Here is a 22,535-nt window from a genome sequence, read left to right on the forward strand (position 1 = left end):
TTCTCTCAGACAGCAGGCTCTCTTGTGGAAAGCTCCACTGAACCAAACAATCCTGCTCAAACAGCGTTTGTATCCTTACATACAGATAAGGAAGGACACCACTTCAATTGGGACAACACATCCATCTTAGGACAGGCCAAACAAAGACACACGAGAATTCCTAGAAGCATAGCATTCCAGCCTGAACTCTATCTACAAACACATCAAGTTAGACTCCATCTACCACTCCCTGAGAAAAGGGGCAGGAAGTGACTTCACCATAGGAAATGGCATCACCACCCAAAGAAACCCAAACATATAAATAGAAAGCAGGAATTTTCAGCGGTGCTTCACCTGAGGCCCACTGAAGATGTTACCTAGTAGGGTGACGAAACATCTGGAAATGAACCTTCCAGCTCAGCAAGCAAACCTCCAGCCAAAACCTCAACCTGATCTACAAATCGTCTCAAAGGTTTGGTACAGCTATCCAAAACTTACCAGATTCGCTACATTCTCTGGTGAAAGTAGCGGCATTAGAAACTGAGCTGTGACATCAATGGCGGACTGTGTACTCTGGGATGATGATGGTTTAGAAGTGGAAGCTGCCGCTTGTTCAAGGTCCTTGTCTTCATCATCCTCACCTAACGGCTCTGTCAGCAAAACAGACATTGGTCAACAGCAGCAGCACTTAACCAGCCACCCAAAACAAAATTACAGTCAGCCATGGCTCAGCGATTAGCACTTTCCACCTTGCAGGTTGAGAATTCAAGTCCCACTCAAGACTTGAGCCCAGAACCCAAACATGTGCTTCACAATTGAGGAACTGCGCCAGGCCTTTCTATTAGGCATTCGCAACAATTTTCAGTAATTATCTCAGCCTACATTTCGCTTCCCATGACTTTGCTTTCAGACAGCAGTTCATTATTTTGCCATTCACACCTCCTCTGGACCCTTCCCTCCGTGACTACCTGGTCAGGTCCACGCCCCCCCTACGACCCACCCTCCCATCCTAACACCTTCCCCTGCCACCGCAGGAACTGTAAAACCTGCGCCCACACCTCCTCCCTCACCTCTATCCAAGGCCCTAAAGGAGCCTTCCACATCCAAAGTTTTACCTGCACATCCACTAATGTCATTTATTGTATCCGTTGCTCCAGATGCGGTCTCCTCCTAGCAGAGCGCTTTAGGGAACATCCCCGGGACACCCGCACCAAATCAACCACACCGCCCCGTGGCCCAAGATTTCAACACACCCTCCCATTCTGCCGAGGACATGGAGGTCCTGGGCCTCCTTCACCGCCGCTCCCTCACCACCAGACGCCTGGAGGAAGAACGCCTCATCTTCTGCCTTGGAACACTTCAACCCCAGGGCATCAATGTGGACTTCAACAGTTTCCTCATTTCCCCTTCCCCCACCTCACCCTAATTCCAAACTTCCAGCTCAGCACTGTCTCCATGACTTGTCCGGACTTGTCCTACCTATCTCCTTTTCCACCAATCCACTCCACCCTCTCCTCCCTGACCTATCACCTTCATCCTCTCCCCCACTCACCAATTGTACTCTATGCTACTTTCTCCCCACCCCCACCCTCCTTTAGCTTATCTCTCCATGCTTCAGGCTCTCTGCCTTTATTCCTGATGAAGGGCTTTTGCCCGAAAAGTCGATTTCACTGCTCCTTGGATGCTGCCTGAACTGCTGTGCTCTTCCAGCACCACTGATCCAGAATCTGGTTTCCAGCATCTGCAGTCATTGTTTTTACCGTCTCTGAACCCACCTATCATTTCTTCACTTGACCCATTATCATGCCTTTTGACTCTATAGCACCAACTTTTTGTTTTGTCATCCTCCTATCTTCAACCTTATCATTAAATTTCTCTTTTCTTCTTTTTCCACCCACTTGCTTAAAACCTAACACATCTCTGAATTTCTGCAGAGCTGACAGATGTCCAATGCTGTGGGATCCTCCACTCTTTATTCCAGGAGCCCCAAAATTAAGCTCTGATCTCCAGGGTAGGAGAATGCAGAGAAGAAAATCACTCTATAAAATCCTCAAAGAATCAAGGCAGCAGATACCAATTGGATTTTGGAATTTTTCCAACTCAAAATCTGATGACAACATAGTAGTACACCAATGCTCTACCAATCCATAACGGAGATATGTTTGCCAGGATGGATCATTTTCATGGTCAAAACAGCCCTCTTACCTATTTTGATTTTCTTCAAGCCCTGATCAGTGTCCTCTCCCCGCCGTTTCCTCATGTCCTTCAGGTTGGGCATGTTCCGGGCAATCTCCTGCTGCTGCGTGCCCAGGTCCAGGAGCAGCGTGGTGATCTGGGCATGGAATTCCACAGAGGACGGGTGCTTCAGCACGCTCAGCAAGTGCAGCTTCAAGTTCTTCCGCACACTGCTGACCTGCGACTTGGCCAGGGTCGGAGGCAGGTTCGCTGAAATCAAGAACAGGGCATGAAACAAAAAAAAAGAGGATGGCCACTCAGACAAACGAGGGACCTAGCACTTCTTCACAAACCAGAAGAGCACAGCTCACTGGACGAGCCTTCTGCAACTAGGAAAGTGATAGCCTTGTGGCATTATCACTGAACTATTAATCCAGAGACCAAGGTAATGTTCAGGGGACCTGGGTTCAAATCCTGCCACGGAATTTGAATTCAATGAATACCTGGAATTGACAGTTTAACAATGACCATGAATCCATTGCCAATTATCAGGATAAGCCCACCTGGTTCACCAGTGTCCTTTAGGGAAGTGCCATCCTTACCTGGTCTAGACAGGCAGGAGGCTGGAAGAACACAACAAGCCAGGCAGCAACAGGAGGTGGAGAAGTCAACGTTTTGGGTATAACCCTTCTTCACCTCCTGATGCTGCCTGGCTTGCTGTGTTCTCCCAGCCTCCTGCCTGTCCCTCCTGAAGCTGCCTGGCTTGCTGTGTTCTCCCAGCCTCCTTCCTGTCCCTCCTGATGCTACCTGGCTTGCTGTGTTCTCCCAGCCTCCTGCCTGTCCCTCCTGAAGCTGCCTGGCTTGCTGTGTTCTCCCAGCCTCCTGCCTGTCCCTCCTGATGCTACCTGGCTTGCTGTGTTCTCCCAGCCTCGGCCTGTCCCTCCTGATGCTGCCTGCCTTGCTGTGTTCCCCCAGCCTCCAGCCTGTCCCTCCTGATGCTGCCTGCCTTGCTGTGTTCTCCCAGCCTCGGCCTGTCCCTCCTGATGTTGCCTGCCTTGCTGTGTTCCCCCAGCCTCCTGCCTGTCCCTCCTGATGCTGCCTGCCTTGCTGTGTTCTTCCAGCCTCCTGCCTGTCCCTCCTGATGTTGCCTGCCTTGCTGTGTTTCCCCAACCTCCTGCCTGTCCCTCCTGATGCTGCCTGCCTTGCTGTGTTCTTCCAGCCTCCTGCCTGTGTATTTTGGATTTCAGCATCTGTTGTCTTTTTGTTTCCAACCTTACCTGGTCTGGCCTACATGTGATTCCAGACCCACAGCAATGTGGTTCACTCAAATTACCTTCTGGGCAAATAGAGATGGGCAACAAACCCTGGCCTGGATAATGACACCAACATCCCATGAACGATTTTTCTTATTTTTAAATTTCCTGATCTTCTAGGCCAGTGATTCTTAATCCATTCTGGCTGAAGTGGATTAATCTTTACAAGTGGATTAATCAGACACCCCCAAATAAATTATACTATTGTGTAACACGATGTGACAGTGCTTAAGCATAAACAATATTTTTTCCATAATCCTGCTTAAGAAAATAGGGTCTTTACCATATAAATGAGATGGAAGTGAAAACAAAAAAACGCTGGTGATCACAGTGGGTCAGGCAGCATTCCTGGAGAGAAACCAAATGAATGCTTCGCGTCTTGATGACTCTTCATCAGAGCTGACGTAAGGTGGGAGAGCCTGCTCCTCACTGCAACATCAACCCCAGGCAGAGGCCCGAAGGTGGATGCGCCCAAGGAGAACTTAGCATGGAGATAGCCCTGGGAAGAGTTAGAAAGCAACTGCTCCTAGGCAACAGCAGCCCCTGAGTGGACAGGGGTGAGGTAGATCAGGAGGCATCAGCTGGCAAGGGGTGGGGGAATGGGATCTGGAAGAGGAGCTCTGATACAATGCTTTTGAGGAGGTGGGGCTTTTACGAGAGGAAAAGCAAAGCAATTGTAATATGGAACCTCAAACAGATAGAGGCGAGTCGGCGCAAAATGTACAACCCCCTACAACACACACACACCCCCACCCCAAGCTTGCTCTGTCACTCAAAATGATCAGTTCTCATCTTGGGCTTCACTTTGCACAAGAGACCAAATATCTGCCTTTACCCAGCCTTAAATGTGAACAACGATAGAGCATCCACAAACCACTGGGGCAGAGAATTCCACAATGGTCTGAATGAAAAGCTTTCTCCTCACTTCCAATCCCAAATGATCAGCCACTCAAACTGGGACAGTTCCCCTCTTTCTCAGCTAGCAGAAACAACCTCTACCCTATCAGTCCCTTCAGCAGCAGAGTGGAGCACTGAGCGAGAGTTGGAGGACGGTGACAGCATTATAGCAGAGGAGAAGGGATAGGAGAAAAGACAGGGAGTGTACGAGGGGAGTCGAGCTCACCTTACCTCACCACTCATGCATTTTCTCTCGACCACAGAGTAACCTTGACAGGAACCCATCTATGAAGCCAGCCATGCAATGCTGATTCCGTGAAGGCCCCTCCACTCTCCTGCCCTAAAGGATGACTTTGCTCTGCGTGAGACTCCTGGAGCCCAGCGGGCACCAGGTTTGAATCAAACACATTCTGCCAACTTCAGAACCAGCTTCAAGGACAGGTGGCTGAGACGCAAGAAAAGTCAAATATCCCCAACTAGTGATTCACAAGAGGTGCAAATACAGGTAGAAATACTACTTGGCAATGGACACGAGTGAAATTAAGGAACAGGCATTTTGACAAAGCTGTTGACTTCCAAAAGAAAACCTATGAATATGCTTAAGCCTGGATTCTTCCTGGATTTCTGTAATAAACCAAGTATTTTCAACTCAAAATCAGTTATAGGCCAATTAGCTCACTTCAGTCATAAGTCAAATGGTTCAAACTGCACCTCAATCTCAGTGGGCACTCCACTGCAAGACTGAAGCATTGTTTGCACATTTGGAGGTGCCTTCTTTCCAATGGGTCGTTAAACCTGATAGCTCGGTTAGCGGAGCAGTAAAGGACTCGGGACTCAATTTGAACAAACACAGGGGAGACCTCCCTCTTGTTCAGACCCATACTTATCCCCTAAAATTTATTTTTACATGATTGATATTTATCACTTATCAAGATCTAGTCATCACACTGTTATCTGTGGGAGCTTGCTGTGTACGAATTGGTTGCCCACACTACAGCAGTGACTACACTTTGAAATTACTCCAGTGGTTGTAAAGCTCTTTGAAATGTCGCAAAATCACGAAAGACCCCACAGTAATAAACGTCTTTCTTTCCGTTAACATCCTTACCGTGAAGGGTCTCGTAGGCCTGGATGACCTCAGACATGTACATAGGGCGTTGCCTGGCGATGGTTGCCAAGGAGCCCAACGCAACAGTCAGGTTGATGCTGGAAATGGCGGGATGCACCATGAACTTCAGGAGTTGATCCAGTGCCATTTTACCTTCTTGCTGAAGACTGCCTGGAACAGGTGTGTATAAAAAGTAATCAGAAATATGACCATCCTTCTGTTTACAAATTTGCAACTCATTAATGTAAGGGTAATGGTGATTAAATGAGGAGCAGAGTCAGTAATTGCGTCGCATTCCTCCTCTGTAAGTGGTGTCGTGTCTCCTCATTCCCACCACAGTGTTAGTTCCTTAAAATAGAGCATTCCATTCACACCCAAGAATGTTCCAGACAGTGGGACTGACAAACAAAGGGCACAAATTCAAGCAATAAAAAAAAGAGTTGTAGTGGTGGGTGAGTAGGTGAGTGCATGAATGTGAAAGAGAGCAAGAACAAAAATGAAAGAACATGCGTGCGCGAGAGAGAATAGTGAGTACTTAGTGGGCAGTGAGTGTCTGTGTGTTCACATATGTGTTGTTTTTGGCAGCAAGATGACAGGTTGTTACCCCCTCAGCAGTAGGCTATGAACTGCAATGCTTAAAAACTGGATGAGGCAGATTCGTTACCAAGTTTGGAAAGAGAATCAAAGCTACCTGAAGAGAAAACGTCAAGGGAATGGAACGAAGTAAACAGCTCTTCCAAAGAGCCAGCAAGGGCACGATGGTCCAAATGGCCTCCTTCCAAGCTGCAGATTTTATTCAATTAATAGGCCACTGGCACACATTACATTTTGTTCAGAAAAATAAGGAGTTCACTTTGAATAAACAATCGAAAATGGAGTGTAGCAATGAAAGGAGTTAAGCAGTCAACTCATTAAAAATTGTGACAGAGCTTAATAAGACCACAACAAAAACAAACCAAGGAACAAGGATTAATTTCCAGAGGAACAAGATTAAGTAGAGTACTTATGCTAAACACAGATCAAACCTTGGGTTAGCCCACATTAGCAGTACTATGCCCCCTTGTGGTTACCTTATTATTAAAGGATTTTGAGGTACTGAAGAGGATGCTAAGATTTACAAGGATCACAAAGAAATGCAAATTTATACCCATAGCAAAGGATGAACAGACTGGACCACTTCTCTCTGGAAAGGAAAAGGCCCAAAGGCTTTTAAAACTGTTAAATGTTTTGAGAGGATAACCTGAAGCAATCAAGGTAACACAATGGTCAACAAATCAAAAAAGGAATTCTAAAAAACTGAATGATGAAAATACAGAAGTCTCTACTACAGGGGAATCTTTCAAGTTAATATGCAGATACATTTAAGGACAAGCTGGAGGAACACATTGGCCAGTGTTTCCTCAGCTTTCTTCTGAGAGTGAACCTATTTTAATGCCCCATACACTTGCTGTGATTTCAAACTGGTAGCCTTCACTTACTGAGTAGTATGTCATAACGTCATAGAGATTTACAGCATGGAAACAGGCCCCTCAGCCTAACGTGTCCATGCCGCCCAGTTTTCACAATTAATCCATTTTCCTGTGTTTGGCCCATATTCCTCCACACCTGACCCATCCACGTAGCTACCCAAATGTTTCTTAAACGACAAAATTGTACTTACCTCCAACACTACCTCTGGCAGCCCATTGCAAATACTCACCACCTTCTGTGTGAAAAGAAATTGCCCCTCTGGATCCTTTTGTATCTCTCCCCTCTCACCTTAAACCTCAAGTGTTACACTCCCCTTCCCTTGGAAAAAGGCTGTTGGCTTCCGTACCTTATCTATGCCTCTCAGGATTTTATAAACCTCAATAAGGTCACCCTTCAGTCTCCTACACTCCAGGGATAAAAGATCCAGTCTCTCCTTATAAATCTTTAAATCCTTATAAATTTAAATTTATAAATTCATAAAATTATAAATTCAATTCCTTCAGTTAGCATCCCAGTAAATCTCTTCTGGTGGTGCGCACTGGGAAATTTTTAAACAGCTGGTTTTTGCTTTGCAAAAAAAAAAATTTTTATTTCTGCAGCAGACCTCAAAAGATGGAAAAAGGAATTCTAAAAAACTGAATGATGAAAATACAGAAGTCTCTACTACAGGGGAATCTTTCAAGTTAATATGCAGATACATTTAAGGACAAGCTGGAGGACAAGCTGGAGCCCCTTAGGGCAGCCATTCTCAATATGGAGCCCAATGAAACATACAGAAAAGCACCGAGCTCAAGGACCGTGTTAGTCCTGATGGATGTTTAATGTCATACAATCTTTTTTTTTAAGTTTTGTACAGTGTGTCAGAATGTTCAAGTTTTCTTGGTGTTCAATAATGAATGATTTTCTGTCTAGATGTTTGTCGTATCCCTGTTTGGAAGGGGGGGGGGGGGCTCTGGAACCTGAGAAGAGCTCCTGGGGGGGCGGGAGGGCTGTGGCCAAAACACACTTGAGAATCACTGCCTTAGGGCAGTGCCCACTGGTTGACTGGGAACAGCCTCAAAGCTGATCGTGCACAATCCCGGCTCCACAGCATCCACTGCTGCCTTGGAGCCCATGACCTCAGAATTTCAACTACACAGAGCTGTGACCCATGGTCTGGAAAGCCTTGAATTCAGGAGAAGGTTATACCGATGAGAGCTAGCTTAGAAAGGGATTCGAGGAGGCTGGAATGGACTGGTGGCCGCACATACTACAGAATCCAAACAAGACTCCCCCAGCAATCAGCATCATTATCTGGCATTCCAACACAAGACCATGTAAACAAAGCCAAGCTCGCGCCAAATCTCAACCATGTAATTGTGGAGGTGGACAAAGTCACACAACACCAGGTTATTGTCCAACAGGTTTATTTGAAACCACAAACCTTTGAGTGCTCCAAAAGCTTGTGATTTCAAATAAACCTGTTGGACTATAACCTGGTTACATGATAAACTGAACAGACATGGGCAGATTCTAGGGCTGAACCCATTGGACCTTGCTTCATGTCCACCCAACTAATTGCCCATGCATCTTTGAAGGTAGATGGACTGGCCATTGTCTTTATCCTTTGAATTTCTGCTAACCAGTTACAAGCGCACGATACCCACTGGCATTGATGTAAGAGTGATCCTTCACGATGCGGTCCAAGCTGATATCATTCTCCTGCCGTTTGGGGACATCTGAATCCGGGGTGCGAGGCGACAGCGTGATAATCAAACTTTCGATGAACTTGATGGCGTGAGTGCGGATTCCATCGTTGTCAGAGTCCAGCATCAAGACAATATCATCCTGCATGTTACTAACCATGTCCCAGCACGCCTCCTTGACTTCATTGATAACCTTGGACTTCACCATCCACTGAGGAAAGAAAAGAACAATCATAGAATCCCTAGACTGAAAGTTGGCCATTCAGCCCATCGAGTCCACACCGGCCCTCCAAAGAGCATCCCACCTGTGACCCACGCCCCCTATCTTATCCCTGTAATCCTGCATTTCCCATGGCTAATGGGAAACCAGAGCACCCAGATGAAACCCACGCAGACCCAGGGAGAATGTGCAAACTCCACACAGACAGTTGCTGGAGGTTGGAGTCGAACCCGGGTTCCTGAGGCTGAGAGACAGCAATGCTAACCACTGAGCCACTGTGCTGTTAAGACCTCCATAGGATAAGGGAGGCCGAGGGACATGTTCCTGAGCAGTACTGTTCTATGTTTTAAGTAGAAGAGAAAAAAGCACAGATGGCATGTTATGCTCCGTCATATTCTTTTTGCTGCCACACAGACCTCCAAGGTCAGTGTGCAACAGCAATTTCCAAATTCAGGGCTTTCCGAAACCGGAAGTTAGTGTGCCCGAACACAAACCAGCATGTGTGGAACTTCAGCACAGCTGAGGGAATGTTAGTGGTGTGTTACAGTTCACTCAAACAATAGCAATATGTGCTTAATCATGCATGTTGTAGTCTGGAGCCATGGATATTTGTGGTAGAGGTATTCCTTCCATCTGAGGCAGACCAGGAATCTCTTCCCACTCTTTCTGCCTCCCATTGATACATGTTGGAAAAATTCACAAGTCGATCCCGATTCTGTTCGACCGTCGAAAAGTGTGTTGCTGTAAAAGCACAGCCGGTCAGGCAGCATCCGAGGAGCAGGAGCGTCGACGTTTCGAGTATAAACCCTTTGTCAGGAATTTCAAGTTTATGCTCAAAACGTCGACTCTCCTGAACCTCGGATGCTGCCTGAACGGCTGTGCTTTTCCAGTGCCACACTTTTCGACTCGGGGATCTCCAGCATCTGCAGTCCTCACTTTGATTGTGTTGACTGCACCTTCTTTGGCCATCCCGTTTACATTCATCTGTGGCTGGGTGGGTTTATATAGGGTTGAGAATTAAAACGTGTAAAGTTTAACAATTTGGTTTAATTGTTGACCTGTAGCTAGAATCTAAAGACCTGTAGTAGTTCGCAATTTGGCATGTACAGAAACCTCGTCTGTGTTTTCTATCAAACTGGGTCTGAAAATCAGATAGTTTGCACATTCCTTTTAGAACCTTTTGGTGATGCCTCTGGGAACAACAGGGCAAGAGTGAGTTGTGACAATTTGTAGATAAGCATCAAATATGTCTTTGTCCCTCTGAACTGCTCAATATCCCACCAAGTACTTGCGTTCCCTTTCACCAGGTGACAACTGCACAAACAGAACCACCTCTGATGTCAAACATGACACGCTGTTATATTCAGGATGTGCATGCAAACTTACCTGGAGAGCCACCTTGTATAACTGTGTCATGGTCAATATAACCTTCTTCACTACGTTGACATTCTCATCCTTTAGCAGCATGTTGAGGTTTGCAATTAGCTTAGGCAGCAGCTCATTATCCCGCTTACTAGAATGGAAAATAATTAATTGAATTGAAAGATTTCTTGTACTTTATTTTGAATATACATGACAATCAAAGATTTATACGGTTGCTGTGCATTTACTTAAAACATTATTAACTTAAAATAAAGAATAAAGAAAGTTAACTTAAAGAGAATCCAATTAAGGATCAACAGAAACGTGTTTTGGAACAGTCCAATGTAGAGTCAGAGTTGTACAGCATGGAACCAAACCCTTCAGTCCAACTTGTCCATGCCAACCAGATATCCTAAATTAATGTAGTCCCATTGGCCAGCATTTGGCCCATATCCCTCTAAACCCTTTCCTATTCATACACCCAACCAAATGCCTTTTAAATGCTGTTATTGTACCAGCCTTCACCACCTCCTCTGGCAGCTCATTCCATACACCCACCACCCTCTGCGTGAAAAAGCTGCCCCTTAGGTCTCTTTTATATCTTTCCCCTCTCACCTGAAACCTATGTCTTTTAATTCTCGACTCCCCCACCCCAGGGAAAAGACCTTGTCTATTTACCCTATCCATGCCCTTCATGATTTTATAAACCTCTATAAGATCACCCCTCACTCTCCAACGTTCCAGGTAAAATAGCCCCAGCCTATTCAGCCTCTCCCTGTAGCTCAAACCCTCCAGTCCTGCCAATGCCCTTGCAAATCTTTCATGAACCCTTTCAAGTTTCACAACATCTTTCCTGTAGGAGATCAGAATTGCAGACAGTATTACAAAAGTGGCCTAACCAATGTCCTTACAGCCACAACATGACCACCAACCTCCTGTACTCAATTCACTGACCAATGAAGGAAAGCATACCAAATGCCTTCTTTAGAATATAGAAAAGTACAGCAGAGTACAGGCCCTTCTGCCCACTATGTTGTGCTGAGGATTAATCTTAATCTAAAATAAAATAACCTAACCTAAGCTCCCCTCAATTCACTGCAGTCCACGTGCATGGTCAGTAGTGGCTTACACATGGACAGCAGTGAATTGAGGGGTGTATAGGTTAGGTTATTTTATTTTAGATCAGGATTAATCCTCAGCACAACATCGTGGGCAGAAGGGCCTGTACTCTGCTGTACTTTTCTATATTCTAAAGGCGGCATTTGGTATGCTTTCCTTTATTGGTCAGTGAATTGAGTACAGGAGCTAGGCAGTCATGTTGTGGCAGTACAAGACATCGGTTCGGCCACTTTTGTAATACAGTGTGCAAATCTGGTCTCCCTCCTACAGGAAGGATGTTGTGTTTACTATCCTGTTTACTTGGGACTCCACTTTCAATGAACTATGAATCTGCACTCCAAGATCTCTTTGTTGAGCAACACTCCCCAGGATCTTACCATTAAGTGTAATTAGTCCTGCCCTGATTTGCCTTTCCAAAATACAGCGGCTCACATTTATCTAAATTAAACCCCATATGCCACTCCTCAGCCCATTGGCCCATCTGATCATGATCCCGTTGTACTTTGAAGTAACCACGTTTTAGCAGAAAAAGGAAGTGAAAAAAATACTAACCATGCCTCCTCCATGAATCCAATGACAAATTTACGAACATCGATGGATTTATCTGACTGAAATGCAATGATTTCCTGCAAAGAATAAGATTTTTGTCAGTTTCCTGCAAGTGATCTTGTCTGTACAACCAGAAATCAATGGCACCTAGTGTTGCTTTCCACCCCCGAGCACAAAGCACAGCATTAACCCCACCACCCCTACCTCCAAACAAAAAGACAGCCTACACCACCAGCTCCTCTTAAAGCTCGAAAAGGTTCTGTTTACTCACATCCAGAAAGTTGTCAAGAAGCGTCGGATCCTTATTCAAAATTAGCTCCTGAACCTGAGGGAAGAAATAAAGGCTCCAATGAAAGCCACAATATATCTTTCTACACATTTAATGGAGGACAGGCAGCTACTTTCTAGTCAACCTGTTCAGTCATGTTATTACACACTTCTGATACAGATGGGAACTTGAATCTGAGCCTCCTGGCCCAGAGGTAGGGACACTAACACTGTGAGGCAAGAACCCAATTAGAGGACAGGTGGATTTTTTTTTAAATCAACCAATTCAGATACACTTCTGGAGCAGGAACTTCAACCTTCTAGCTTAGAGTTAGGGACACAACCACTGCAACACCTTTAGTTTAAACCTATTTTCTAATCAAACCGTTTAGACAAGTTGTTACACACTTCTGCAACAGGTGGGACTTGAATGTGGCCTCCTGGTTCACAAGTAGGGACATCACCACTGTGACTTAAGAACTCTATCAGAGCACAGGTAGATATTTTTAATCAAACTGTTCAGACACACGACTTGAACCTAGGCCTTCTAGGTTCGATAGATTAGATTCGATTCCCTACAGTGTGGAAACAGGCCCTTCGGCCCAACCAACACTCCGAAGAGTAACCCACCCAGACCCACTTCCCTCCTACTAATGCATCTAACACTACGGGCAATTTAGCATGGCCAATTCACCTGACCTGCACATCTTTGGACTATGAGGGAAAACCAGAGCACCTGGGGGAAGCCCACGCAGACACGGGGAGAATGTGCAAACTCATCACAGACAGTTGCCCGAGGCTGGAATCAAACCTGGGACCCTGGTGCTGTGAGGCAGCAGTGCTAACCACTGAGCCACCGTGCCACCCCTAGGATCACAATCGCTACACCACGAAATAATTGGAACACTTATCTGACAGCCGCTATCCACAATGGAGCTATTCAACCTATCACAGATTGAGGAGCGTGAACCTGTACTAGACTTCAGAATTTGGAAATGGATACAGTAGAGTATGGGGAAAATGGAAAGATTCTCAAGAATGACACCAGGTCTGGAGATGTTCGACCTAGGAGGCAAGGCTGGTTGGCCTAGTGTGCTTCCCTGAAAAACAAAACTCAGGAGGCTGAGAAAAGCTCAAGAAGCTGACCTAGTTTCTAAGTTTACAAACAAATTTGCTGAGGTGAAGTAGCTGGGGGAATACCAAAACCAACAACTATAACAAGAAAATAGTCATTGAGAAGGCTGTGATGAGGACAATCAGGAGGAACATGTGGTGGAGCAGTGAAATCGCTGAAACAAATTGAAATACAGAGTGATAAAAGCGAAAACAATTAAAACGGTGAACAGAAGAAATCTAAATAAGGTACTTTCTTTAATTTTAAAAGTATGCTTTATAACGTGCATATGCAGATGCATTAAAAAATACTTGAGGCGAGGATGCACAGTAATAATCAATATTGGTTGACACCAACCATTCACTGTCCATTGAAAAATCCAATTAGGACTTTACTCAGAGCAGAACCTGCTACCACAACTGAGAGGAAGAACATGAGGAAGTTGGATAAATGCATGAGGAAGAAAGGAATAGCAGAATGTGCTGACAGGTCACGAGAAAGGGCTGAATGAGGACATCTGCGCATGAACCAGAGGTGGGTGAATGACTTGTTTCTACATTGTACACACTTTACAATGAGGGGCAAAATAATTAATAACTGAGAATCTGCCAACCTGTAATGAATCCATTTGTTTAAAGGATATTGTTTACGCTAAACAAGAGCATTGGGAAGTGATTTGAAAGCAACAGGCCAGAATAAAGACTACTCTCACACTCATCTGATATTGATTTGCTGTTTAGTCTGCAAGGGTCCTCAAGATGGCCCATGTGCTGGGACAAAACGGGAACCACTGGCTTGGAACAAAACAGCCATGGCAGCATGAGAGAGCAAACCTTTTCCCACCACTCGCTTGGCGCACAACCAGACTGCCTCCCACATACACATGTAATGTACTATCTTAAGCAAGATTTATTTCACCGTTATAAACAGACAACGGGTGTGATCAGACTGTCGATGCACAAGTTAAAACAAGGAGAAATTGACTGAATGTGGAGGCTGGCATGAGATTAAAGCTCTCCAGCTTGAATTCAGGCATCACTTAAATAGTCTCTCGTCAAATGCAGCAACCATTATCCCCATGAATGCGATTTAGCATTTCTTGCGGTGGCAAGGGAAACAGGGTGGGTCAGGACTGTTGGGTGGTCCTTTGGAGTCTTTTGCCCTAAGTGGAGAAAACAATGTTTGGGAACCACTGCCACAGAGTACATCGACAAACTAACCACAAGCAAGGCTACAGACGTTACACTAATACACGTACCCTTGGAACTAAGACCTTGCTGGAATTTTGGATTAGGCCACAGGCAGTACAAGTCACTTGCATCACAAACCTGCACGCAAAGCTGGTAACCTGCCCCCCGCCACACGTGCCAATGCAGCACGTAACTGATGCTCTGGAATTCTCTTCCAAACAGCGCTGTGAGTGTTGCTACAGCCCAAGAGTGACAACAGTTCAAAAAGGCAGCTCACCACCACCCTCTTCAGGGCAATAAACGTTGGCCTAGCCCATATCCCATGAATGAATAATAAGATAAATTGTCCAGGTACGTTATTTTTAAATTTTACTGAGTTAAATTGGAATATTGTCGAACAAGCTAGCCAGCTTTTGGGTAGCAGGATTTGAGGTACTCCACTTGTGCAGACTAAAATTAAAAACAGCCACAGGCTCCACACACTTTCCCCATGTTACTGGGTTCTAAAGAAGAGGCATACTGGACTCAAAACATGAACTGTTTCTTTCTTCACAAAGCTGCCAGCCCTCTGGAGTTTCTCCTGTGCACTGTTTTTATTTTAGATTTCCGGCATGCGCAGTATTTCACTTTTAGGGTTTATTCCTACATGACTGACCTGTTTGAGAACACTGATCTTGTTGTCAGTGACAATCAGTGCAGCTTGATTCAACAGATCCACCACCTACAAGACAAAATGAATCAATTACTCTGCACTCGGTCTTCAGTAGATGTGCCGCCATCTTATAAGCTTAATCGTAATAACATACATCATTATAATGGTCAGTTATATAAACTTGGCTTTATGTCCTTTGACTTTATAGATATTTTTAATCAACCTATTCATTCATGTTATGACAGACCTCTGGAACTGGAGGACTTGAACCTGAGCTTTGGACCAGAGGTAGGGACACTACCACTACACAACAAAAGCCCTACTCTCCTTTTGACTTGATAAAATTGGGCTGATCTCGCTGAGGAAATAAGGTTGATAGAATTTCCTTTGGTATATCCCATTCCTCATCACCCTGTGCCCACTGATCTACAATGGTCAAGGTACATCTTGATTTTAAAATCCTGATCCTTGTTTCCAAATCCATGGCCTCACTTCTCCCTACCTCTGCAACTTACACCAGCTCAGTAATCTGAGATTTTCACCATGGAACTGTTTTTCCAAACAGCACCCATCGCCTCTTCTGAAATGGACATACCCCGCTCCCCTCTTTGCCCTAACCATCCTCCTCCACCCAAACCCCAACTTTTCTTTAGCCTCCTCCCCCATTCCCTGGACCCCTAGCCCAATCTCTCCATTCTCCTGAGCTCTAACCCACCTGCCACCAATCAGCGCTTCACCCATCCCTCACATTCCCCTCCCCATCACCATACTCCTCTCGCATCCCTTCCCCACCTCCCTCATGCTCCCTTCCTCCCCCCAAACCCCACTCACCTCCAAACCCCTTGCTCCTTCCCAATCACCATCCCCTCCCATAACCCCACTATCCCTCTCCTCTCCCTTCCACCTGATCTCTGTCTCTACCTTTACCCCCAACCTGCTCTTCCCTTCCTCCCCCCAAACTTCCACACCCACACTCCTCTACCCCACCTTCCCCCATCAGCCCCTCGACAGTAACCCTAGCCCCAACTCTCCTCCCCATCTCCCCCTCCTCCCCCACCATCCCCCCAAATCTTCCCCTCTCCCCCCCCCAAATCTTCCCCTCTCCCCCCCCCCCAAATCTTCCCCTCTCCCCCCCCCAAATCTTCCCCTCTCCCCCCCCAAATCTTCCCCTCTCCCCCCCCCAAATCTTCCCCTCTCCCCCCCCCAAATCTTCCCCTCTCCCCCCCAAATCTTCCCCTCTCCCCCCCAAATCTTCCCCTCTCCCCAAATCTTCCCCTCTCTCCCCCCCCCAATCTTCCCCTCTCCTCCCCCCCCAATCTTCCCCTCTCCTCCCCCCCCAATCTTCCCCTCTCCTCCCCCCCCAATCTTCCCCTCTCCTCCCCCCCCAATCTTCCCCTCTCCTCCCCCCCCAATCTTCCCCTCCCCCCCCAAATCTTCCCCTCTCCCCAAATCTTCCCCTCTCCTCCCCCCCCAATCTTCCCCTCTCCTCCCCCCCCAATCTTCCCCTCTCCTCCCCCCCCAATCTTCCCCTCTCCCCCCCCCCAATCTTCCCCTCTCCCCCCCCCCAATCTTCCCCTCTCCCCCCCCCCAATCTTCCCCTCTCCCCCCCCCAAATCTTCCCCTCTCCCCCCCCCCAAATCTTCCCCTCTCCCCAAATCTTCCCCTCTCTCCCCCCCCAATCTTCCCCTCTCCTCCCCCCCAATCTTCCCCTCTCCTCCCCCCCCAATCTTCCCCTCTCCCCCCCCCCAATCTTCCCCTCTCCCCCCCCCCAATCTTCCCCTCTCCCCCCCCCCAATCTTCCCCTCTCCCCCCCCCCAATCTTCCCCTCTCCCCAAATCTTCCCCTCTCTCCCCCCCCAATCTTCCCCTCTCCTCCCCCCCCAATCTTCCCCTCTCCTCCCCCCCCAATCTTCCCCTCTCCTCCCCCCCCAATCTTCCCCTCTCCTCCCCCCCCAATCTTCCCCTCTCCTCCCCCCCCAATCTTCCCCTCTCCTCCCCCCCCAATCTTCCCCTCTCCTCCCCCCCCAATCTTCCCCTCTCCTCCCCCCCCAATCTTCCCCTCTCCCCCCCCCCCCAATCTTCCCCTCTCCCCCCCCCCCAATCTTCCCCTCTCCCCACCCCCAATCTTCCCCTCTCCCCCCCCCCCAATCTTCCCCTCTCCCCCCCCCAATCTTCCCCTCTCCCCCCCCCCCAATCTTCCCCTCTCCCCCCCCCCCAATCTTCCCCTCTCTCCCCCCCCCAATCTTCCCCTCTCCCCCCCCAATCTTCCCCTCTGCCCCCCCCCCAATCTTCCCCTCTCCTCCCCCCCCCCAAATCTTCCCCTCTCCTCCCCCCCCCCCAAATCTTCCCCTGTCCTCCCCCCCCCCCAAATCTTCCCCTGTCCTCCCCCCCCCCAAATCTTCCCCTCTCCTCCCCCCCCCCAAATCTTCCCCTCTCCTCCCCCCCCCCAAATCTTCCCCTCTCCTCCCCCCCCCAAATCTTCCCCTCTCCTCCCCCCCCCCAAATCTTCCCCTCTCCTCCCCCCCCCCAAATCTTCCCCTCTCCTCCCCCCCCCCAAATCTTCCCCTCTCCTCCCCCCCCCAAATCTTCCCCTCTCCTCCCCCCCCCAAATCTCCCCCCAAATCTCCCCCTCTCCCCCCAAATCTCCCCCTCTCCCCCCAAATCTCCCCCTCTCCCCCCAAATCTTCTCTCTCCGTCCCCTCACCCGCTCACTGGTAGTCAGGCTCTCAATCGCATTATTCTCCTCCTCGTTAAAGTACTGGGTGGCGAGGCAGCGGCGGGAGGAGCCGCTCTCCGCGGCCGGAGTGCTGGCTGCCATCGCCAAGCCTGAAGCCCGAGGCCTGCCCAGCTCGGCTTGGCCTAGCCCAGCCCGTCACTACGCATGTGCTGAAGAAGGTGCGCGATAAACTCCACTGCGCATCCCACCCCTAAACTACAACTCCCGGCAGACCCCGCGCCAGCCGAACCCTCAACCAACTTTATTGGTACTTTCATTATCCTCTCTCTCATTCTATTATCATTGTAGCTACCAACCTGGACTAAAAGAACTCCCTCATTGCACACTACCAATGGCTGATAGGTTAGAGCAGTTTGGCTGCCAGTTATAGAGTCATAGAGATGTACAGCATGGAAAGAGACCCTTTGGTCCAACTTGGCCAAACCACTCAGGTATCCTAAATTAATCCAGTCCCATTTGCCAGCATATCTCTCTTAAATCTTCCTATTCATGTACCTCTCCAGATGCCTTTTAAATGTTGTTATTGAACCAGCCTCCACCACTTCCTCTGGCAGCTCGTTACATACACACACCAACCTCTGCATGAAAACGTTGCCCCTTCGGTCCCTTATAAATTTCTCCCCTTTCACCCTAAACCTACGCCCACTAGTTCTGGACTCCCCCACCCCAGGAGACAAACATAAGAAAGGTCACTAAACTTGAGAGTTGACTCTGCTTTCTGTCCACAGATCCTGCCAGACCTGCTGAGTTTCTCCAGCAATTATTGCTTTTGTGTAACAGCAGGAGTGGAATAGGCCTTTCATCCTCTCGAGACTGCTCCACAATTTGGTACAATCATGATTGATCTCATCTCATCCTCACCTCATGCCCACATTACATAACCCTGAAACCCATTGCTAATGAAAAGATTGTCTCAGCATCCACCTCACCCTAGGGTAGTGAATTCCACAGATTCATGACCCTTGGAAAGAGGTAATTCCTCCACATCACTGTTTCAAATCTACTACCACTTAACCTAAAACTATGAAATCTCATTGTAGATTGCCCCACAAGAGGAAACATCCTCTCTACATCTACTAACAACCGGAATAAACGAACAGAATTACTTATTTCACAAAAACCAAAATTGCTGGAGAATCTCAGCATGGGTATATGAATAGGAAGGGTTTGGAGGGATATGGGACGGGTGCTGGCAGGTGGGACTGGATTGGGTTGGGATATCTGGTCGGCATGGATGGGTTGGACCGAAGGGTCTGTTTCCGTGCTGTACATCTCTATGACTCTATCTCAGCGTTCGTAGAGAGAGAAAAACAGAGTTAAATTTCAGAACACTGAACACTTCAGAACAGTTTAGAAGAAGGATCACTGGACTCAAAACGTTAAGTCTGCTTTTTCTCCACAGCTGCTGCCAGACTTGCTGAGTTTCTCCAGCAATTTCTGTTTCTGTTTAAGATCTTCAGCAGCCGTAGTTCTTTATTTCATTGAATTAACTCTTTCTCTCTCCACAAATGGTAATGAAGTTTAATTTAGATAAATGTGGGGTGTTGCATTTTGATCAGGCAAATTAGGCCAAGATCTTTACACTTAAAGGTGGGATCCTGGGGAATGTTGCCAAAAAAAGAGACCTTGGGTGCAGATTCTTTGCAAATGAAATTAGAGGTAGACAGGATAGTGAAGAAGACATTTGGTATACTTTCCTTCATTGGTCAGTGCATTGAGTACAGGAGTTGAGATATCATGTTGCAGCTATACAGGACACTGGTTAGGCCAATTTTGGAATACATCATTCAGTTCTGGCCTCCCTGCTATAGGAAAGATGTTGTGGTACTTGAAAAGGTTCAGAAAAGATTTACAAGGATACTGCCAGGGTTTGAGGATTTGAGTTATAGGGAGAGGCTAAATAGGCTGGGGCTGTTTTCCCTGGAGTGTCAGATGCTGAGGGGTGACCTTATAGAGGTTTATAAAATCATGCAGGGAATGGATAGGATAAATAGACAAAGTCTTTTCCCTGGGGTGTAGGAGTCCAGAACTAGAGGACATAGGTTTAGGGTGAGAGGGGAAAGATATAAAAGAGACCTAAGGGGCAACTTTTTTATGCAGAGGGTGGTGTGTGTATGAAATGAGCTGCCAGAGGAAATGGTGGAGGCTTGTACAATAACAACATTTAAAAAGCATCTGGATGGGTATATGAATAGGAAGGGTTTAGAGGGATATGGGCCAAGTGCTGGCAAATGAGACTAGATTAATTAGGGTATCTGGTCAGCATAGACAAGTTGGACCAAAATGTCTGTTTCCATGCCTTACGTATCTATTACTATCTTACCGACATCTCCCAAGTGTGAGATATTTGAAAACATCACTGCCACAGGGTGGAACAGGATCTTGACAAATGATCCACAATCAGCTGGAACGTGTCACAATGGCAGAATACACAGAGGCCAGATCCACTCAACTGTCCAGCTCCTAGTCCATTTGATTAAACTCAGCAGTGACTTAATCCTCTTTCTTCATTTATCTAAGATTCATAGAACATAGAACATTACAGCACAGTACAGGCCCTTCGGCCCTCGTTGTTGTGCCAACCTGTGGAACCAATCTGAAACTTATCTATCCTACACTATTCCATTTTCATCCATTTGTTTATCCAATGACCATTTAAATGCCTGTAAGTTGGTGAGTCTACTATAATGGCAGCAGGGCATTCCACATCCCTACTACTCTCTGAGTAAAGAAACTACCTCTGACATCTGTCCTAAATCTATCACCTCTCAATTTAAAGCTATGTTCCCTCGTGCTAGCCATTACCATCCGAGGGAAAAGGCTCTCACTGTCCACCCTATCTAACCTTCTGATTATGAAGTTAGATTAGATTCCCCTACAGTATGGAAACAGGCCCTTTGGCCCAACAAGTCCACACCAACCCTCCAAAGAGTAACTCACCCAGTGCCACTCCCCTAGCCTATATTTACCCCTGACTAATGTACCTATCTCTAAGGAAAATTTAGCATGGCCAGTTCACCTGACCTGCACATGTTTGGACTGTGGGAGGAAACCTGAGGAAACCCACACAGACACAGGGAGAATGTGCAAACTCCACACAGACAATCACCCAAGGCAGGAATCGAACCCAGGTCCCTGGCGCTGTGAGGCAGCAGTGCTAACCACTGAGTCATCATGCCGCCCCATTTATCATATATATCTCTATTAAGTCACCTCACAACCTTCTTCTCTCTAACGAAAACAGCCTCAAATCCAAAATCGCAAAGCACCAGGTTAGAGTCCAAAAGGTTTCTTTGGAAGCACTAGCTTTCATCCACCTGATGAAGGAGCAGCGCTTCGAAAGCTAGTGCTTCCAATTAAACCTGTTGGACTATAACCTGGTGTTAAGTGATTTTTAACTTTGAACACCCCAGTCCAACACCAGTACCTCCAAATCAAGCCTCAATCCCTCAGCCTCTCCTCATAAGACATTCCCTCCATACCAGGCAACACCCTAGTAAATTGCCTCTGAACCCTTTCCAAAGCTTCCACATCAATAAATTGTCTCATGTGTTGGAGTATTTTATAGAACTGCAGGTTCCAGTGAAGCTGTACGAGGATAATTTCTCCTGTTTCTAAGATTGTCCTCAGAATTACTGTGGGAATCTGTGGAGGAATGTTTCAGTGGACAGGTATGCAATGGTTGCTTTTTGTTACACGACACAATAAAATATCCGACTGGCTTGCAGTTGTGACTCATATGATAAGAACAGGAGAGTGACTAACATCTGGTGTTAGTAATAGTCTACTCCTTCAGGAACTGTCCCCTAGTAAGAGTCAGCCCCTTCAGGATTTGTATCCCAGTGAGAGTCAGCACCTTCAGGAATCGCATCCCAGTGAGAGTCAGCCCCTTCAGGATTTGTATCCCAGTGAGAGTCAGCACCTTCAGAAACAGCATCCCAGTGAGAGTCACCACTTTCAGAAACTGTATCCCAGTGAGAGTCAGCACCTTCAGGAATCACATCCCAGTGAGAGTCAGCATCTTCAGAAACAGTATCCCAATGAGGGTCAGCATCATCAGGAATTGTATCCCAGTGAGAGTCAGCACCTTCAGGAACTGTATCCCAGTGAGAGTCACCACTTTCAGAAACTGTATCCAAGTGAGAGTCAGCTCCTTCAGGAATTGTATCCCAGTGAGAGTCAGCACCTTCAGGAACTGTATTCCAGTGAGAATCAGCACCTTCAGGAATTGTATCCTAGTGAGAGTCAGGTCCTCCAGGATCTGTGTCCTAGTGAGAGTTAGCACCTTCAGAAACTGTATCCTAGTGAGAGTCAGTCCATTCAGGAACTGAATCCCAGTCAGGGTCAGCATCTTCAGGAACTGTATCCCAGTGAGAATACAGTGAGAATACCTTCAAGAACGGTGCCTCCCCCAGGGATAACCTGAGTTGAGGTTGATTTCTGTGCCAGTTATGAAGACACATCCCAGCACCCAGCAATGCCCTCTCCAATCAGTAAAACCAGCAGAGACTACCATCCTGCATTTTATTTAATCAGAATCAACATAGCAAATGAATTAAAACTGAAAACAGCAACAAAATTCAATAGAAGAGCCACTCAGTGACCAAAAAAATCAGTGAGACCATGGAAGATAAATCCCATCAATTAGACATGGAACAGTTCATTGGAAAGAAGCTTGGCGATGGGTTTCTCATTTCCA

At 47.0% G+C, this 22,535-nt stretch overlaps 1 protein-coding gene across 2 annotated transcripts in view; it reads right to left on the reverse strand.

The window, feature by feature from the left end:
• The window catches only part of sympk (symplekin), a 51,600-nt gene extending 33,643 nt beyond the window's left edge, over positions 1–17,957 (reverse strand). Inside the window, exons 1-9 of one of the 2 annotated variants that reach the window (XM_043680682.2) lie at positions 17,804–17,957; positions 15,104–15,169; positions 12,149–12,202; positions 11,881–11,954; positions 10,234–10,360; positions 8,589–8,838; positions 5,473–5,643; positions 2,185–2,424; positions 478–629 (exon numbers count right to left, since the gene is read on the reverse strand). In XM_043680682.2, coding sequence (XP_043536617.2) covers positions 478–629; positions 2,185–2,424; positions 5,473–5,643; positions 8,589–8,838; positions 10,234–10,360; positions 11,881–11,954; positions 12,149–12,202; positions 15,104–15,169; positions 17,804–17,917 — 1,248 coding nt within the window. In that variant the 5' untranslated portion in view covers positions 17,918–17,957. The remainder of the gene's footprint in view (positions 1–477; positions 630–2,184; positions 2,425–5,472; positions 5,644–8,588; positions 8,839–10,233; positions 10,361–11,880; positions 11,955–12,148; positions 12,203–15,103; positions 15,170–17,803) is intronic. The other variant, XM_087984044.1, reaches the window with a different exon arrangement.
• Between the last annotated feature and the right edge of the window lie 4,578 nt (positions 17,958–22,535).

This window comes from Chiloscyllium plagiosum, unplaced genomic scaffold (genome assembly GCF_037043375.1).
Source record: "Chiloscyllium plagiosum isolate Xiang-an unplaced genomic scaffold, Cpla_swu_hap1 HiC_scaffold_47, whole genome shotgun sequence".
Classification (NCBI taxonomy): Eukaryota; Metazoa; Chordata; class Chondrichthyes; order Orectolobiformes; family Hemiscylliidae; genus Chiloscyllium; species Chiloscyllium plagiosum.